Source organism: Lactuca serriola, chromosome 1 (assembly GCF_051521515.1).
Source record: "Lactuca serriola cultivar US96UC23 chromosome 1, Lser_US96UC23_V15, whole genome shotgun sequence".
Classification (NCBI taxonomy): Eukaryota; Viridiplantae; Streptophyta; class Magnoliopsida; order Asterales; family Asteraceae; genus Lactuca; species Lactuca serriola.
This window is the reverse complement of record NC_136408.1, coordinates 100,906,669-100,925,367: the sequence shown is the minus strand read 5'-3', so window position 1 is coordinate 100,925,367 and position 18,699 is coordinate 100,906,669. Positions and strand designations below refer to the sequence as shown.

The following is an 18,699-nucleotide window of genomic DNA, read 5'->3' as shown; positions in this document are numbered from 1 at the left end:
CCTGTTCCTTGTTTGGTTGTGGACTTAGGGCGGATTCACCCATTTAACTGTCCGCTCGATATTAGATTATATATAGCTTGTATAAACTAAGTGATTATAGAAGGAACTATCGTGGTTACCATTTTTACTAAAGGAAATATATGATTTTCTTAAAGGATGTTTTCATCAATATAAAGAACTATTACAGTTAACTCCGTGAGTACTAAATGAATACACCAGAGTTATATACAATAAAAATCTAACAAACAATGGGATGTGTGACTTCCGCCTCATCTCCTGTTCCTTGTTTGGTTGTGGACTTAGGGCGGATTCACACAATCGGTTGTTTGTTTACTCTAAGTTCTATATAACTTGTATCCATTTAGTATTCATAGAAAGGATTGTAGAGTCATTTTACTTATCATTCATCATATCAGAAAATATAGGATTTTTGGAGGAACAAGCAAACTTTTCTAAAAAGAACTTACAACTTACTTTACATCACTTAAATCTTATGAACTCACCAGCTTAAATGCTGATCAACTCTTTCAAAATAACTTGTATTCTTAGGAAACTAGTAGACATGTACTCACACTGGGATTCAGAAGATGGAGCATAGTAGCTTCATGTCTTGTTTTGTTTATTACTTTTGGAGTCTATCTTATGTGAATCACATACTTTGCAAACACTTTAATATTAATGCAGTGGTTGTTTGTTACTTTGATTACTATGATGCATGTGTTGTGATACTAAACATGACGTCTTCCACCCCCGAACGTTTCCGTCATTCCGGTTTGGGGGTGTGACATATGCATACCACAAGTTTAAATTTTTTAGATTCTCTTTCAGGCATTTCAACAAACACTTGTTAGGCATTATTATCAAACACGCCAAAAACCATATTTGATTTGCTTGCAATAGTTTACCTATAAACATAATTTCCAGCAACATATTTGATTTAGAATGTATACAACAAGGTTCAAAAGTATTGTATTACTTATTCAATATATGAAAGGAATAGAAACCTCCAGAAGAGCAGATTTACGGGTTCAAGACATACCTGAAAGTGTAGACTTTTCATCAATCGAATTGACCTAGATTAATAACATATATCTGAAAGATTTAAACAATAGACATGGAAGCCTCACATTTTCTTTTCACGTTTATGCCTCACAAGTAAAGCAGAAGCAAAGGAACCCTTCCCAATCTGCTATAATATTTCGTAGTTCTCCATCTGATGAACCTCAACAGTCTCTTATATTCCACTCTGCTTTATTTGCATGAATTTCGTAGTTCTCCCGTCGGATGCCCACATGCCGACCAACAGATTCTACAGAGATAAAGAGGAGAAAAGTGAAGAGGTCGGTGATCTGAATTAGGGTTGTGGAGATGATGGTTTGAAATAAGTCAAATAATAGTAGACGTGATTTAAGGGATATACCAAACATATAAGGATATATTTTTGGTTTATAAAAACAAAATGACTCATCTACCTTTTTTTTTTTTACATTAATGATTTATTTTTTTTTCTTGAATTTTCATTGGTGCATACATGCACACAATAGTTGTTAGAAACATTTGAACATATATATATATATATATATATATATATATATATATATATATATATATATCTCTATATATATATATATATATATATATATATATATATATATATATATATATATATATATATATATACACCAATGTTTTATGTGTTTACTGAAATGACAATTTACTCCAAAATGGGCTATTTTAGAGTAAGAAAATATATTTAGTCAAAATTTTCATTTGTATGAAAAGTATTTGAAAAAAAATCTCTATAACCGATTACCATAGGATTTTCTAGCAAATGACACTTTTTTGTTGACATTTTATAATCGATATTCGAAGTTTTATTATATATTTTATTTTATGGGTTTTTTTTACCTATAATATCTTTGAACCGACCTATTTAATGGACTAAGCCCAATTAGTGAAGGAAGTGCTACAAATTATTCCTCTGGATACACTCCATGTTTTGAAAACCGGACCGGACCGGCCGGTTTGACCGGGAACTGATCCTGGATTCGGTTTTTAAATGCTAAAAAACCGGTATTAATGTGAACTGGTAAAAACCGGTCCAGTTGAATCGGTAAAACCGGAAATTTTAAAAAATATATTTTTTTTCATTTTTTTTTATTTTTTATATAATTATGACATCATTCGGTTTTTCTGGTTTTTGAGACCGGTCCGACCGATTGGACCATGTGAAACATCGAACCGGTAAGACGACCGGTTCGGTCTCCGGTCTGATTTTCAAAACCTTAGATACACTTAAGTAGTTGGCCAAGATTTTTGAGCATCAGGATCATGACTCATTTGACAAATATGTCTTAGATAATATTTCATATTCCTCAGATGTGCACCAAGGTCTAGGACTAGAATGTGAGGAGTATTTGCAATTTTTAGGATACAATGACGTGGACTCTATTAACGAGTTGGCAAATATTTTAAATGATGTGGCGGTCATTTAGTGACAAGGCACCGGTTTACAAAAATCACCCCGTCAACTTCTGATAGTAGTTTTTCTGACCCACACAAAATGGCATATACACCCCCCCCCCCCCGGAACACCAAAATATAATATGAAGTTCATAGGACTACCTTAACATTAGACAAAATTGCAAGAATGGTTCCTGTGGTTAGGTCGAAACTGCCACTTTGGGCCAAATAGGTTTGGACTAGCATTAATGGTTCAAAGGTTTTTATTTTCTTGCCACTTTAGTCCAATTTACTATAAATTTTTTCATAATGACAATTTTGCCCTTGGTTTTTACTTTTTCAATGTCTTTTATTTATTTAAACAGTTTTATAATTAAAGAAAAATAAAAAATTAAATACATCTCTCTTTCCCTTTCTATTGCCCAGCACCAATCAACATCGCCTCCACCGGTAACCCCTAGCAGCACCACCGGTTACCACCACCACCACCCTCGATTTTCCGGTAAACACCACCATCACTGGTAACACCTCACTCTCCCTCCTGATGAACTCCCTCTCTTTCTCGTGATGAACCACCGTCGGTGACTATATCATCTTGCCGGAACCGCCAACGTCATCATCACTATCGTCATACCGTCAACCACCACCGCCACAGTTCAACACCACCACCACCTCATGGACACCCCCGATTTTCTGATCTAAACACTCTGATTTTCCAATATGAAGACCCCGAATTTTACGATCTGAAAACCCCCAATTTTCCGATCAGAAAACCCTCGATTTTCCGATCAAAAACCTCCACCATTGTTTAGGAACCCTAACTCTAGCACCGTTAAATCTAAACCAAGACAAACGATATGACGAAGTAGGGAAACCCTAAGCGGCCGATTGGAGCGTCGGCGCTAGGGTTTATGAATCTTGTAGTTCATACCATCGTTATAGAAGGATATAGATGGAGAGAGAAGAAGGTGAAACTAGCATTTCTGAAAACGCGAATTCTGGAGCTAGGATGTCTTACATGTGGTGGCGGCGGCGGATGCGAAATGAACAACATCGACAATCACCGGTGTTTGTTGACGACGATGTGTTGATCCAAGACGGTAAAGGAGGTGACGAGTTCGACCAGATATTCGTCATCTTACAGGTCTGAAGCGAAGGTGTTGCACCGGACAACAGGTGGCGGGAGGATGGTGGTGCTCCGATGAAAATGGCGGACCCTTCTGGTTTGCTGTCAAAAAACATCTCCGACGAGGAATCCTCTCGTTGCCAGAAACCTTGGTCCCTACGGTATGTCAAAAATTGGATGTTTCATACAAAATGTTTTAGAGTTGCACCACTGGTCCAAAAAGTGAATTTTATTGCAGGTTTGGTCCAAATGTTTTTTAAAAAACTTAAAATGATTAATTTACCCTTCATATTTTGTTTTCTTATTTTTCTTTTATTACATAAATTTAAAAAACAAGACAAAAAGAAAACACCACCCACCCATACACACACACACACACACTCTCTCTCTCTCTCTCCCCCCCTCTCTCTCTCTCTCTCTCACCAATAAGAAATTTATCAAGCCCCACCTTCTTTCCTTAACTTTTTCTAGTTACCCAGATACTCAAACTCATAAATCTTGTTTTCAAACCCATCCTACATGGATCAAAACTTGTATGATCTGTTGCTTCCATCAAACCTCCATCTACATCCTCCGTTCTTCAGAAAATTGCATCATTCTCTACACACATTCAAAATTTGAAAAACATACACTCACACACAGTGAAGAACAGTGTAAACCCATTTGAAATTGGAATCCTTCTGTTCGATGGTTTTCCCTCAACTGGTGTGCTTCACGAACCAAATCCCACTCTCACCCATTCTGAATCCCTCTGTTTCGACTAAGAAATTAAAAATAGAGAGCTTATATTTGGATCTGAAACATATGCTGAGTTTTTTCAAGAACTATCGATTTTTGAAAAATGGAGGAGGCGATTTTCACTAGATGGATCAAAACTTCAACCTAGCTGGATGATCAATCAAAACTTCCCCATTTTTCACTGGATGGATCAAAACTTCAACCAAAAAATCAATGAAAAGAAACATCTAATTAATTTTCTCTATATAAATACCCTAAAAAACCTAGATCTCGTTCCAGCTGGACATTTTTAGTGTTTTTTTACCTCCATAGAGATGAGACGCGCAGATCATCCTTTAGTCGATGAAATCGAGCAACCGATGACATCGGCCAAGAGGTTTCCGACATGAACCAAAGGGGTTTCGATGATGGTGGTGTTTTTTCTGATAAATGCTTACTTTTCAGATCCATCCTTTGCCAAAAAAGATAAAGCCCATATCTCGAAGTCTCGAATCATTCATCACACTTCTCAGTTGGATTTTGATATGTTTGGTGTCAAAAAGGTGAGATTAATGGTGGTGGTGCGCTCCTAAAAGTGGTTTTGTTATGCGTTGAGAGAGAGAGAGAGAGAGAGAGAGAGAGAGAGAGAGAGAGAGAGAGAAATCGAGCAACCGATGACATCGGCCAAGAGGTTTCCGACATGAACCGAAGGGGTTTCGATGATGGTGGTGTTTTTTCTGATAAATGCTTACTTTTCAGATCCATCCTTCGCCAAAAAAGATAAAGCCCATATCTCGAAGTCTCGAATCATTCATCACACTTCTCAGTTGGATTTTGATATGTTTGGTGTCAAAAAGGTGAGATTAATGGTGGTGGTGCGCTCCTAAAAGTGGTTTTGTTATGCGGAGAGAGAGAGAGAGAGAGAGAGAGAGAGAGAGAGAGAGAGAGAGAGAGAGAGAGAGAGAGAGAGAGAGAGAGAGAGAGGGTGGGTGGTATTTTCTTTTTGTCTTTTTTTTTTTTTTAATTTATGCAATAAAAGAAAAATAAGAAAACAAAATATGAAGGGTAAATTAGTCATTTTAAGTTTTTCCAAAAACATTTGGACCAAACCTGCAATAGAATTCATTTTTTGGACCAATGATGCACTCCAAAACATTTTGTACCAAACATCCAATTTTTGACATACCATAGGGACTAAACTTGAAATTTTGTCAAACTAATTCCTAAGGTCAAATGATAGTCGAGGCGCGTTGGATTCTTGGACCTGTGCTTCTTTGAGCATAGTGGATGCTCTCATTATATATCTAGTCGACGCTCATACAGTCATACCTAACTTCCCGTAACTTCTGATGGTTGTTCTCTCTGACTATGCAGAAGGATCATCTTCTTCTTCGATTCATGGTCATAAGCATGACCTATTTTTAAGTTTTAGAGGCATCGACACCCGTTACAGTTTTACCAATCACCTCCATAAGGCCCTCCTTGATGTCAATATCTCTACCTTTTTGGATGATGAAGAGATTAAAACTGGAGAAGATCTGAAACCGGAATTGGAGACTGCGATTAAAGAATCTAGGGCTTCTATTATCGTGTTGTCCAAGAATTACGCTAATTCGTCGTGGTGTCTTGATGAATTGGTGATGATCCTTGAGCAACGTAGGTCATCCAACCAAATTGTTATCCCCATTTTTTATCATGTTGAGCCCACCCATGTTAGAAAGCAAGAAAGTACCTTTGGACTTGCAATGGATGAGCACAGACAGCAGATGGAGGCGGAGACAAATGCAAATAAAAGAAGTCAAATGGCTAAAAAGATCGACAATTGGGAAAAAGCACTTACGGAAGTTGCTAATTTAAAAGGGAATGATGTAAACGGGAGGTAACCACTTTCTTATCGGCATAATTTCATAATTCTTCGATTTTGTTTGATTAATGTATGAAACCTCTGTACTATCTTCTCCCTCGGCATTTCAATATAAGTTCCTTCACTATCATCAAATAGACATAATGAATCTATGTTTTCAATTATGTGATCTCATATAAATGAGCCGATGATAACTTTTAACACATTGGGAGTCAGAATCAAATTGTGAACAATTTGTGATGCATTTATTATTTTATCTTAAATGATTTTAGATAAACCATTCTAGTAGTTTTTTATGTGATCTCTTATATCTTTTTTAGAAAGGCAGAATTACTTATAAGTTATAACATCTATCTTCAAATCATGGTGTCTTTCCTTTTGATTGTCTTGTAGAAACATAATATTCCATGACAGTTTGTTCAAATTCATGCAAAACCACATCAATGTTTAAGCTTGATGGAAACATAATGAAATTTGGTGGCACATTACTAAAATTCATCTGTATTACATTGGTGGCACTCTCATTTGTCTTATTATATATATATATAAAAAAAAGTTTACCTTGGAAATTAGATGCTTACAAGGTTACAAGTGCAATTATGTTATAGTTTTAATGTTAAAACATAACTAAAAACAATAACTTAGTATGCTATAATTAAGTTTGGATATTTGGATAAAATAAACCACCGAATCTTTGTGGATTCTGTTTATAGTGTTCTTATTAAAGTTAGGTTTCAGGCTAGAGACAGAGTTCATTGATGAAGTTGTTAAGGACATCTACCTTAGATTACGTGTACCCTTAAGGAGTGCTTTACCACAACTTATTGGGAGGGAGACTTCCAAGAACTTTGTGACTTCATGGTTGAAAGATACATCCTCTGACACGAGAGACATACTCACTATTTTTGGCATGGGTGGGATCGGGAAAACATCTTTAACAAAATATGTGTATGGGTTACATTGTCATGAATTCGACACAAGCAGCTATATTGAAGATATGAGTAGGAGATGTGCTGGCAATTTTAATGGGTTGCTTGATTTACAAAAACAACTATGCAGTGATATTTCAAAAACAAGTCCAATTCAAGGGTATGATTTTATTACATACACCTCGCATATAGAGAATTTAGTAGCCGATAAAAAGGTGCTTCTAGTTCTTGATGATATTGATAGTCTTGATCAGTTGAATGCATTACTAGGAAGCAAAGCTTTCCATCGAGGAAGCAAAATCATGATAACAACAAAGAATGTCTGGTTGACAGAGAGTTGTCTGCTATTCAAAACAAACCCTAAACCAAAGCATGAAAAGTACGAACTTAAATGCTTATGGGAGACCGAATCACGAAAACTTTTGTGTGTTCATGCATTCATGTGCAATGATCCTGAGGTAGGTTATGAGGAGGTGTTAGAGAAGCTTGTGAAGTATTGTGAAGGACATCCATTTGCTCTTGAAGTATTGGGCAAATCTCTTCATAATCGAGATGTAGCTTATTGGGAAGAGTGCATAGAAGGGCTAAAGAGAGAAAACAGCTCCCCTGTAAATAATGTCTTGAGAATTAGTTTTGACTCTTTATCATCCAAAAATGATAAGGATTTGTTTAAACATATTGCTTGTTTTTTTGTTGGAACAGACAAAGATGTTACCGAAACAATATTAAAGGCATGTAATATAAAAACAAGATCTGGGATCACAAATCTCATTGACAGATGCCTTCTTAGTATTGGACGAAACAACAAATTGATGATGCATGGGTTGCTTCAAGAGATGGGAAGATTTGTAGTACGTGAAGAATCACCTGACAAACCATGGAAGCGAAGTCGATTATGGTGTCATGAGGAGTCATTCAAAGTTTTGAAACAAGAAAAGGTAAGAGCCCATGTTTAAAGTATTGTATATTGTCCATATATGTATATGTTTATAGAAATTCAAAATACTTTTTGGTTTTTTGTTTATTCTTAGGGTAAGGGAAAGCTTCTAGGCCTTTCGCTTGACATGCGAATGCTTGAGAAAGAGAAGTTGGGTGCATCGTTTGAGCTGAAAACAGATGCATTGGGTAAACTGAATAACTTGATGCTACTACAACTCAACTATGTGCAAATCAATGGGTCTTACACAAACTTTCCAAAAGAATTAAGATGGTTGTGTATGCATGGGTTCCCATTAAAGTCTTTACCTTCAGACTTACCAACAGAGAATTTGGTTGCACTTGACATGTCATATAGCAATATTGAATCGTTTGGCATTTGTTATGGTGATCCGCAACGACTCATGAGTAGGAAAAAAGTAACTTATCTTCATTTATTATGCTTCCATGTTAAGTTGCTAAAATCCACCACTATTCTAACTTTTATCCATTTCACAGTTAACTGGATCATGCTTAAAAAACAAAAGGTTGCTTGGATCATTAAAGATTCTTAATTTAAGTTTCTGTGAAGAGCTTTGCTGTTTGGGTTGCTTTGCCAATATGCCTTCACTTGAGAGGTTAATAGTTAGAAATTGCATTGGTTTGGTTGAGGTTTGTGAATCAATTGAGGCATGTGTTAAACTTGTCCTTGTTGATTTGAGCTATTGCAACAAGCTTGAAAAACTTCCAAGGATCATAAGCATGTTAAAGAAGGTTAAAACACTAGTGCTTGATGGTTGTAATCTCGGTGGATCTCAAATCAAGATTACAGATCTGGAAAAGCTCACTGCTAAAATTGATATTGATAAAAAACCCTCTTCCTCTGCTATTCTAGAGGCTATAACAAATGATTTTAAGTTCTTTTCAATTTCTTTACCGAGCTCTTTAGTAAGCGTGTCTCTTAAAAATAACAATCTGTCAATGAAATCCTTTCCCATTGACTTCAGTTGCCTATCTATGTTAAAGAATCTATATTTAGATGGCAATCCTATCATTTCCATGCCCAATTGTTTGAGAAGCCTTCCTAGGCTTGAGATGCTTAGTATGGGACACTGTAAAAGGCTGGCATCCGTTGAGCATCCTCCACAGACACTAAGAAAGTTGATCCTGTTTTCAACTTTTAAGCCTTTGCTACGAAAAGTTGTATTTCACCCAGAAATGTCCCCACTCGACTTAATAATACCATGGAAATTATTAGCACCTTCTTCGCTTGAAATCCAAGGCATTGTCAAAATCCAACCAATTGAAGGTGTTGAGGAGAAGGTATTGCGTAGTTTGGGCTGGAGTAAGTTAGACTTCCTTAGCAAAAGAAGAACCGGAACTTACACTCGGTATCGAGGAACAGAGGAATCTAAAATCCAGGTTTGTAGCTAATTAACTGTATGTCTTTGTGTGAATCTATATGTATATATAGTTTATAGTGCTTAATTAAGGCTGTATTTGACAGATGTATTATCAATTTGGAATATTCAGCACAATTTATGGAGGCAAAGAGATGCCGAACTGGATTACGGATAGAAGCAAGGGGCCTTCAATATCATTTACCATCCTATCATGTCAACCTAACAACCTCAGAGGATTGGAATTCTGCTGTTTGCAGGCGTTTATATTTCCAAATCATCAGTTCCATTATCCGCCACTGATTGTAATCACTAATGTAACAAAGAATCGCACCTGGATATATGAACATTGCATTGACAATGTCATTGTAGATGAAGGGTGTGTAATATTGTTAAGCCATTGGATGTTTGGGAAGAATGAGATGGAAGGTGGTGACCATGTTACTATTAGGACAGTAACAGGGAGACCATATAACCAGAACAGACAAATTACAGTGGAGTGTGGGGTGAGGCTCGTGTATGAAGAAGAAGAAGAAGAAGATGCATTGTGTTATTACAAATCATGGAATCACATTATTGGTGGAGATCTCACAGGATATCAGTTAACAACAGGAGAATACATCTTAAGCATAACTGGAATAAAGATGCATGGAGTCGAAGAGAATGCGTATTATCGTGAATTACTTGAAGACGGGTCCCATTATAAAGGTAGATGTCATTCCTTTGTCAAAATCTAAAATGTAGATTTATGTGAATAGTGACTAATATATTACTTTTTATTGGGAAATTGTCAGAAAAGTCCCAATATTTACGGAAAAGTTACACTTTAGTCCCAAGATTTTTTTTTTTGAACGAAAAAGTCCTGAAAACCGGCAAAAATTTACAGTTTGACCCTTTTTGACCGGTTGAAACCGGTACCCCATTAATTTGGGACTATTTCGTAAACTAACCCAAAATATTGAGACTTTTCTTTAAACAAAAAATATAATGACTAATATTTTGGGTTTATAGAAAAGTCCCAATATTTTGGGTTAGTTTACGAAATAGTCCCAAATTAATTTGGTACTGGTTTCAACCGGTCAAAAATGGTCAAACTGCAAATTTTTGCCGGTTTTTAGAACTTTTTCGTTTAAAAAAAATATTGGGACTAAAATGTAACTTTTCCGAAAATATTGAGACTTTTCTGAAGATTTCCCCTTTTTATTTGCTTTCATGACAAGGGAAAACGCAGTTTAGAGCTTTATCCCCCAAGGAAGTCTGACAACTGACAAGTGAGGTAAACCTTTCTTTCATCACACACACAAACAAATATGTTATCATTAAAGCTCCTCATTGGTCAAGGTGTAGCAAAATAGGTGTTACAAACTTGCAATGGATGCTAGGAAATGGCATCATCAAACATAAGTTAATGGATGAGTGGGAGCATGGGACATTCACCTGTAACATCGAAACCATTGAAAATGCTTATGAATGTATTCTCATATATATATATATATATATATATATATATATATATATATATATATATATATATATATAATGTGTAAACACTATATGTTGTTGCTTTTGTTTTGTAGGACTTATAGTGAACTTTGCAGTTCAAAATGACTAGGGTTAGCAAGCTCATGACAATGTTGTATGCAAGTAACATGTATACGTGTGGTTGAGACAGATATAATCATATAAAGATGTGCCATTTTTTGTAGATGTTCTTGTGTCTTCAATGTTAAGAACACAGTACAACATTTGGGGAAATTTCGGCGTAGAGAATATATTTTTATATGTTTCTTTTTAAATTAGCTTTTTACGTAGTCACCTTTTTTTTTTTTGTAGAAAACTTAACAATTTCTACAAATTTTGTTATAACTTCATTTTTACAAAATTATTATTTTTACAATTTTTTACAGCTTGGTTTTTTTTACAAATTAGTTTTTACGAAGTTCTTCCTTGCTCTTGACATTGCCCATACCTTGGCTCTTGAAGCTTCGCATTTGAGTCAAACTCCACTACTCAATATCTCCATTAGTACTACAATTGTTGGTTCTAACATCAAATTGAACAATGATTTTCCAACTTCTATTGTCGGTATCTCAAAACCTTTTTTCATAAGCTCAAACCTGTGAAGAGAGATAATACTAGGAGCTTTTTGTTTTGAAATTCTCTCAATTTCCTTGACTCGATCATGGTGGAAATGCATTTTCCACACAAATGGCGACTTTGGATATCTGGTTGCCTTAGATCTTCAAGAACATCAGTCTTAGTTAACGGCACTCCAACAAAAGAATTCAATACATCTCGAGGTGTGACACAAGGCAACCCATTAGCGACATTTTTGTTCATAATTGCAATGGAAGCCCTAAATGCGGTTGGATCAAGCATGTTCTAAATAAATCATTTTTCTATTGTGTGGCGTGAAATGCCACAGGAAAAGAGAGGTTGGATTAAAAATCTTTGTGCGGATCATAATATTAGTGTGTGAGTGTGTGTGGGGTGGGGGGGGGGTTGCAAGAATTGAGATTGACCAGATTAGATTTGTTTCCGATTCGTTCTTTATGGGGGAATTAAAAGTTTGATGTGGCTAGTAATAGTGCTCAAGGGAGATCGGGTGGTATTTTGACTGTGTGGGATCCTTCTATTTTTAAAAAAGTTAACACCCCGTTCCCGAGTTCAACTTAACGAGAGAAAAGAAAGGAAACGAGTGGAAATGAGAATAAAAATAAAAGAAATTGGTGTTCCCGAGTTTCATTAAAGGAGGGAAGTGGAGGGAAATGGGAGGATCACTTTCCCTCCTAACTTTCCTTCCGATTTGGGAGGATTTTGAAAGAAAGAACAAAATGATTCACTTTCCTTCCACTTCTCTCCAACTTGGGAACACGAAAGAAAATTTTGTTTTCCTTTCCTTTCTCTTCTTTTCTCTCGTGACTTTCTTTTCTTTTGTTAAACTCGGGAACGAGGTGTAAGAGTTTAGTCTATGGAAAATGTTTTGATTATTCTAGGGGAGGTGATTGTTTCAGGGCTAAATGTTTTGTTGTTAATATACAATATGCTGATGTGATAAAAAAAATTGGGATTATATTTCGAACTTTATGAGAAGTAAACGTGGGAGAGTACATTATATTTGGTGATTTTAGTGCTGTTAGGGATGCTAATGAGAGACATGCTTTTTTTTTTGCCAAGCTGAGGCAAATGGTTTTAATAACTTTATTATTGATATGGAGCTAGTGGATTTGCCGATGAGAATGAGAAAATATACTAATGAGAGACATGTTTTTTTTTTTTGCCAAGCTAAGGCAAATGGTTTTAATAACTTTATTATTGATATGGAGCTAGTGGATTAGCCGATGAGAATGAGAAAATATACTAGAGTTGATCGTTTGTGCTCTAAAAATGTCTGATCACATTCCGGTTATTCTAAAAAATGATAACATTGATTATAGTCCTACGGTCCTACCCCATTTAAGTTGTTTCATTAGTGGTTATTGCTCGAAGGGTTTGATAATATTGTGATTGATGCTTGATCGAATATGGATTATGGGGTTCAAACCAATAAGTTTATTATTTTAAAAATAAATTTAAAGGTGTCAAACTGAGATTGAAAGAATGGCATAAGGGTGTGTGTTTGTCTAACCGAGGGGCTAAGAGGGCGCTCTTGAGTAAGCTTGATGTCATCGATGTGATTTTAAACGGTGGAAATAGAGATGGAGAGACTACTTGGCTATGATTGATGTTCTTAAACCACTTGTTGATCTCGAAAAGATTAAAGGTTTGGATGCAACTCATAAAATGAAAATAAATTGGAGGAGTAGATGGCGACGAGAACTCTAAGTTTTTCCATGCTATGATCAAGAAAAAGAAAAGGAAACTTGTTATCTTAGGTATTATGGTAGACAGTATTTTGACGGGTGATCCTAGTTAAGTTAAAATTCATTTTTTTTTTCTTTTAAAGAGAAATTCAAAGGTTTTCCGGGTGCTACTTTATCTAATCCTAGTTCCTTGCTCAAGGTTATGGATTCGGCTTAGAGAGACTTCATGAGTTTGAGATTCACTATGGATGAAGTTTGAAATGCTATTTTGTCATGTGGCAGTGATCGAGCCCCAGGATATTACATCCTAGTGACTTTTCATTCCGGTTTGTCAAAAAGTTTTGGGATCTCTTGAAAGAAGACATCTATAACTTTGTAAATGAATTCTTTGATTCATGTGTCATGGTATCATTTTGAATGGTTGTAACTCCTCCTTTAGTACCTTGATCTTGAAAATTGGTAATCCTACCATTGTTAAGGATTATAAGTCGATTAGTCTAATTGGAGTTCAATATAAAATTATTGCCAAGTTATTAGCTAATTGTTTGGCGTTAGTTATCAATGATATTGTTAGTTCGGAACAATCTGTGTTTGTCAAAGGTAAACAAATCTTAGACGACACTTTGATGGTAAATGAGATTACTAGTTGGTATAAAAAGAAAAAAAGAAAGGTAATGATTATGAAGGTTGATTTTGATAAAGCCTACGACTCGGTATGTTGGGGTTATTTGTTGCAGATTATGGAGTTTATGGGTTTTGATCAGAAGTGGATTGGCTGGATTAATGCATGTTTGATTTCTTCTCGTGCTTCTATCCTTGTTAATGGAAGCCCTATGTAGGAATTTTCTTTATGTAGAGGCCTTCGACAAATTGATATGTTATCCCCTTTCTTATTGACTATTGTTATGGAAGGCACTTGGTGATTAAGGATGCAATTAACTAGGGTTAATTTGTTTCGTGGTGCTAAGGTGGGAGAAGATGGTTTTTCTCTATCTCATTTATTTTATGCAGCTGATGTTTTGTTTATGGGGGAGTTGGATCATCAAAACAGTGCAAATTTGGTTATGATTTTAAAATGATTTTATATGCTCTCGGGGATTAGACTTAATTTAAAAAAGTCTAATTTATATGGTATTGGTGTTATTGATGCTCATGTGGAGGTTATGATTGTGGGTACTGGGTGTATAGTTTCCTCAGTTCCTTTTCATTATCATGACTTACCCGTTGGGGAGAAAATGAACCATAAAGATAAAGGAGGGATGGGTATTCATAGTTTAAAAGCTTTTAGAATTGCTCTTCTCATAATATGGAAGTGACATTTTTTTATTGAACCTGATGCGACTTGGGTGAAAGTGATCCAAAGTATTCATGGAGTGCATGGTGGGATGGGCTCAAAATATATTATACAGAAAGCTGGTGGAGTGTGGGCTTCTATGGTTAAGTTATTTCATAAAATGAATGATATGCAAGTTATTCCCTTTTCTTTCCTTCAAAAACGTATTGGTAATGGAGATTCTACTAAGTTTTGGAATGATATGTGGTTGAGGGAATATACGTTGATGGGTTAGGTTTCCTAGGATTTATGTCTTGGATTTAAATAAGGATTGTTGTGTTGCAGATAAGTGGGTTGGTGGGAGGTAGACTTTTTATTGGCATGGTCTTTTTCGTGAAAGTGAAAGTACAACTTCTCAATTGGCAACTCTTACGGATTTATTGAATCAAGTGAATTTTATTAATCATCTAGATAAATGGGAACGTGTTATTGGCACAAATGGGAGTTTTGAAGTTAGCAACACCGAAAAACATATTGATAGTAATATTTTGCTGGAAGATATTGTCCAAACTAGATGATGTAGATCGGTTCCTATAAAGCTTAATGTGCTTCTTTAGTGAGTCCCTTGTGATAGGATTCCGACTAGAGAAAATTTGGTGATAAGAGGTACTGATATCTATGTTATGTCCTATGTACTAGTGTTTGTGAAGTGTGAAGTAGCTACTCATATTTTAGGGTAAAGTTCTTAAGTGGTTGGATCTTTCGTTTCTGTTGTTTAATGATGTGTTGGAGTTGTTTGTTTGGATCAAGTCGTTGAGAATAAAGAAGAAAAAGAAGAAAGTGGTAGAGGTTATTTGTTTCACAGCTATATAGGTGCTACGACAATATCAGAACAATGTCGTGTTTCAAACGTTCAAGATACTCAAGAGTCATATTTTTTAAAGTATTATTATTCATGTTGGTTTTTCTGATAGGAATAGTAGATGTAAAATTTCTTGGTTCCAATGGGTGAAAAATTCCCTAATGAATGACTCTTTGTAATTGTTTTTTCTTCTAGCTATTTGCTAGTGTATTTTATTTTTATTTTATTTTTAATTTTTTTTAAATCTAACTGTTAAAAAAAGACAAAATATTATTAGATCTTATGAATTTTTTATGTCCATCAATCTCAATCAAATATCCTAAGTCATTTTCTTGATAATTATTTAAGTTACTAAAACAAATCTCAATCAAATATGAAGTCATATTCTTGATAATTATTTGAGTTACTAAAACAAACTCAAAGGGGACACAAATGATGAAGTACGAACTATATTAATGACAGATTATTTACTCAACTAGAAATAAATCGTATAAGGAAGGTGAAAATGACCAACACCACATAAAAATAATATACATATTGATATAAAATTATTAAACTTAAAATAACAATGTACTGTAATTTTTGTTCATGGTCTTAAAAAGATTACAATATGGTTCTTGTTCATAAAAAGATTATATTGTAATTTTGGTCAATAGACTTTTAAAAGGACACTTGTGTCTGTAGGGGTGAGCAAACTGTTTTTTTTAAACCGAACCGGTTCGGTTCCGATTCGTGAATAGTAAAACCGGTTCAACCTTAAACCGGTTCGGTTTAAACCGGTTCCGTCATAGAAAAAACTCGAACCTATCTAAACCAGTTTGATCGGTTTGACTACCGGTTCTAAACCGGTTCACGGTTATTAAACCAGTTTCAATGTCTAAAATCTCGAATGGATGCAAACTGGCAGTTCATTTCTTGAATCGGTTCGGTTCTTAGTGGACCGGTTCATGATGAACCGGTTTACCAGTTCAGTGACCGGTTCGGATCCTGTACCGGTTTTTTTTGTGCAAGCCTACGTGTGTGTGGCATGTTGGTGAGAAAACGGAGGTTGGTTAACAATTGTTAGAACTAAAGGTCAAATCCATTATAAAACCTCAAATAAATATCATTTTTGCAAAAGCATTCTTTTTTTAGACCTATGCCATAAAAAACTACAAACCACAAGGACTTATTTTGCAGTTTTCTCAAGAAATTGAGTATGACCGAACTCACCTTAGGGTATACTGCCGATAGTCGGTAGAGCGCAATCTCTATTTTCTGCTCCGCCCTCCGCCCTCCGCAATCCGCTAACTCGCTAAACGATATCCACGACAGCGACTCCGATAGCGACAGCCGACTCCCCACCGAACACCATCACCGGCGTCACCCAGACACCCACCATCTCAGGTTTATTATTACTCGTAGTTTTTCAGTTTTTCGTCTTGGGGTTACTTCCAGGATCGAGAGTTCGAGTCCCACATTCGGCATTCCATGACATAATCGCCAAATCGAAGCCATAATCAGCTTGATTGCTATTTGTTTTTCCGTGACTGAAACTTAATCGGAGTCACAGTTGTGACTTCATTTGATTGTGTATGTCTTTGATTGTCTACTGTTCAGACTTGAGACTTAGACTAAAGCCAATCAACCCTGACTTCAGCCTTAATCGGAGCCACACTAGGCATTCTATGACTGTATGTTTTTGATTGTGTATTGTGTAGTAGTTGTCTAGTTAAGCTGGGTTTCAGGGTAGTGTATCCCACTATAGGGAGTTTTCAAAAGTAAATCATGGATTCCCTATATATGTAATCACCAGTGTCTCCACATTCAAGATTTAGTTTTTTTAGTCTCTTTTCAAAGTCTGGTAAACCCTATTTTCAACCACTTCTTTCACGTATCAATGCTGCTTCTTCTCTCACGTATCAAACAATCTTATAATATTTTTTGCAGGTTCCTTATTGAGAGTTTGAGGCCATTAATATCAACGGATTAACAAGGTAATCTCTTCTACACAAAATCTTAATTTGGTCATATACGTCAAAATTGTTAGTTTTCTAAGCATGCCTTTTTAATCAATGTTTGAAATTAGGAGAATATGGTTAAATTAAGGGCAGATCTTAATGAATATGTTTGATTGACATTTGTATTCCATATTCTTAATCATTTTCATAATTTCTTTATGTTGCGTTAGATAAAGCAAAATGAAAGTGATACCTAATTACTAACAAAAGAAATCGCACCAATACTACAAGATACAATAGCCATAAACAATCAACTGGCATATAGTTATCGTACGCTTTGTTATCATGTCTTTGTATATTGATGACAATAAATAAATGATCTTATTATAAAAAGTTCGCAAAAAATGTGATTTTGATGGAATTTTTTTTATTTATACTTATATGTTTTCATTTGTCTCTTCGCACAGGTGTCAACTAAAATGGCAATGTTATCCAGAGCCCGTGTTGTTTCTTCAAATTTGTTTGGGAAGTTGGCCTTCCAAAATCCAATCCATCGCGCTTTTAGCTCTTCTTCAAGTATGTTTATAATGGGTCAAATAGACAAAAAAAAAAAAAAAAACCCGACCCGACCCACGCTTAAAAAACAACCTATTTGACTCTTTTTTTGTATTTTTCTTTCTTATAGCACAAGGAACACATTCCCATGACAAAATGATGAATAACAACCCAATGTTCTCATTGGACATAAGTTCCCAAATTGGAAGCTGTATGCCCATATCCATGATGCGGATTGGAACCATAATCCACAACATTGAAATGAACCCGGGTCAAGGAGGAAAGTTAGTCCGTGCTGCAGGCACATCAGCAAAGATCTTGAAAGAACCATCTGCCACTAAGCTTTGTTTAATCAGACTCCCATCTGGTGTTGAAAAGTTGATTGATTCCCGGTGTAGGGCCACAATCGGGGTGGTGTCCAACCCCGAACATGCAACCAAGAAGCTCAGGAAGGCGGGGCAGAGCCGCTGGCTTGGGCGGCGGCCGGTGGTTCGAGGTGTTGCTATGAATCCGGTGGACCATCCGCATGGTGGTGGTGAAGGGAAGAGTAAGAGTAGCGGTTGTAGAGGCGGTGTTTCCAAGACCCCATGGGGGAAACCCACTAAGAGTGGGTTTAAAACGGGCCCACTTAAGAGGAGGAAGTAGCTTTGAATTTTGATTGCTTGTTATGTTTTAGGAGGTTAATTTTTTTTTGAGTTTTGAGTTTTGATCATGGTTTGGTTTTTTCTTTTTAAGAAATGAAAATAAAGATCAAACATAAAAGGGTATCTAAACAAGAACTTTTTTTTTTTTGTAACATGTGTAATTTCTTTATTTGAATTCATTTTAGCTTTCATTGTTTTGTGGTTAGTT

The 18,699-nt window shown here is 35.7% G+C and overlaps 2 protein-coding genes across 11 annotated transcripts; both read left to right on the top strand.

Annotated features, from left to right (window-relative positions):
• Positions 1-5,584: 5,584 nt before the first annotated feature.
• LOC145096218 (disease resistance protein RUN1-like) lies at positions 5,585-11,121 on the top strand. 10 transcript variants are annotated; one of them, XR_013703756.1, is made up of 8 exons: positions 5,585-6,185; positions 6,909-8,037; positions 8,131-8,454; positions 8,534-9,436; positions 9,522-10,122; positions 10,635-10,690; positions 10,770-10,853; positions 10,992-11,121. XR_013703756.1 is itself a non-coding variant. In XM_079034001.1 (7 exons), exons 1-6 carry the CDS (start codon positions 5,656-5,658, stop codon positions 10,673-10,675), a joined length of 3,528 nt encoding a protein of 1,175 aa, XP_078890127.1. In that variant the 5' UTR covers positions 5,585-5,655; the 3' UTR covers positions 10,676-10,690; positions 10,992-11,121. The 10 variants fall into 10 exon arrangements, 5 of the variants coding, with proteins under 5 accessions (XP_078890127.1, XP_078890119.1, XP_078890116.1 ...); XR_013703754.1 differs by having other exon boundaries at positions 10,209-10,690; positions 10,762-10,853; XR_013703755.1 differs by lacking the exon at positions 10,770-10,853 and having other exon boundaries at positions 10,209-10,690.
• Positions 11,122-16,559: 5,438 nt separating this feature from the next.
• LOC145096212 (Ribosomal protein L2 family) lies at positions 16,560-18,682 on the top strand. Its single transcript, XM_079033975.1, has 4 exons — positions 16,560-16,738; positions 17,282-17,328; positions 17,760-17,868; positions 17,978-18,682. Exons 3-4 carry the CDS (start codon positions 17,772-17,774, stop codon positions 18,490-18,492), a joined length of 612 nt encoding a protein of 203 aa, XP_078890101.1. The 5' UTR covers positions 16,560-16,738; positions 17,282-17,328; positions 17,760-17,771; the 3' UTR covers positions 18,493-18,682.
• Positions 18,683-18,699: the final 17 nt, after the last annotated feature.

Coding starts and splice junctions, on each gene's coding strand:
- LOC145096218 (XM_079033980.1), top strand. CDS start 5,656: ATGGTTGTTCTCTCTGACTATGCAGAAGGATCATCTTCTTCTTCGATT. Junction 6,186..6,908: donor GGGAATGATGTAAACGGGAG/GTAACCACTTTC, acceptor GTTAGGTTTCAG/GCTAGAGACAGAGTTCATTG. Junction 10,123..10,208: donor AGACGGGTCCCATTATAAAG/GTAGATGTCATT, acceptor GGAAATTGTCAG/AAAAGTCCCAATATTTACGG.
- LOC145096212 (XM_079033975.1), top strand. CDS start 17,772: ATGGCAATGTTATCCAGAGCCCGTGTTGTTTCTTCAAATTTGTTTGGG. Junction 17,869..17,977: donor CGCTTTTAGCTCTTCTTCAA/GTATGTTTATAA, acceptor TCTTTCTTATAG/CACAAGGAACACATTCCCAT.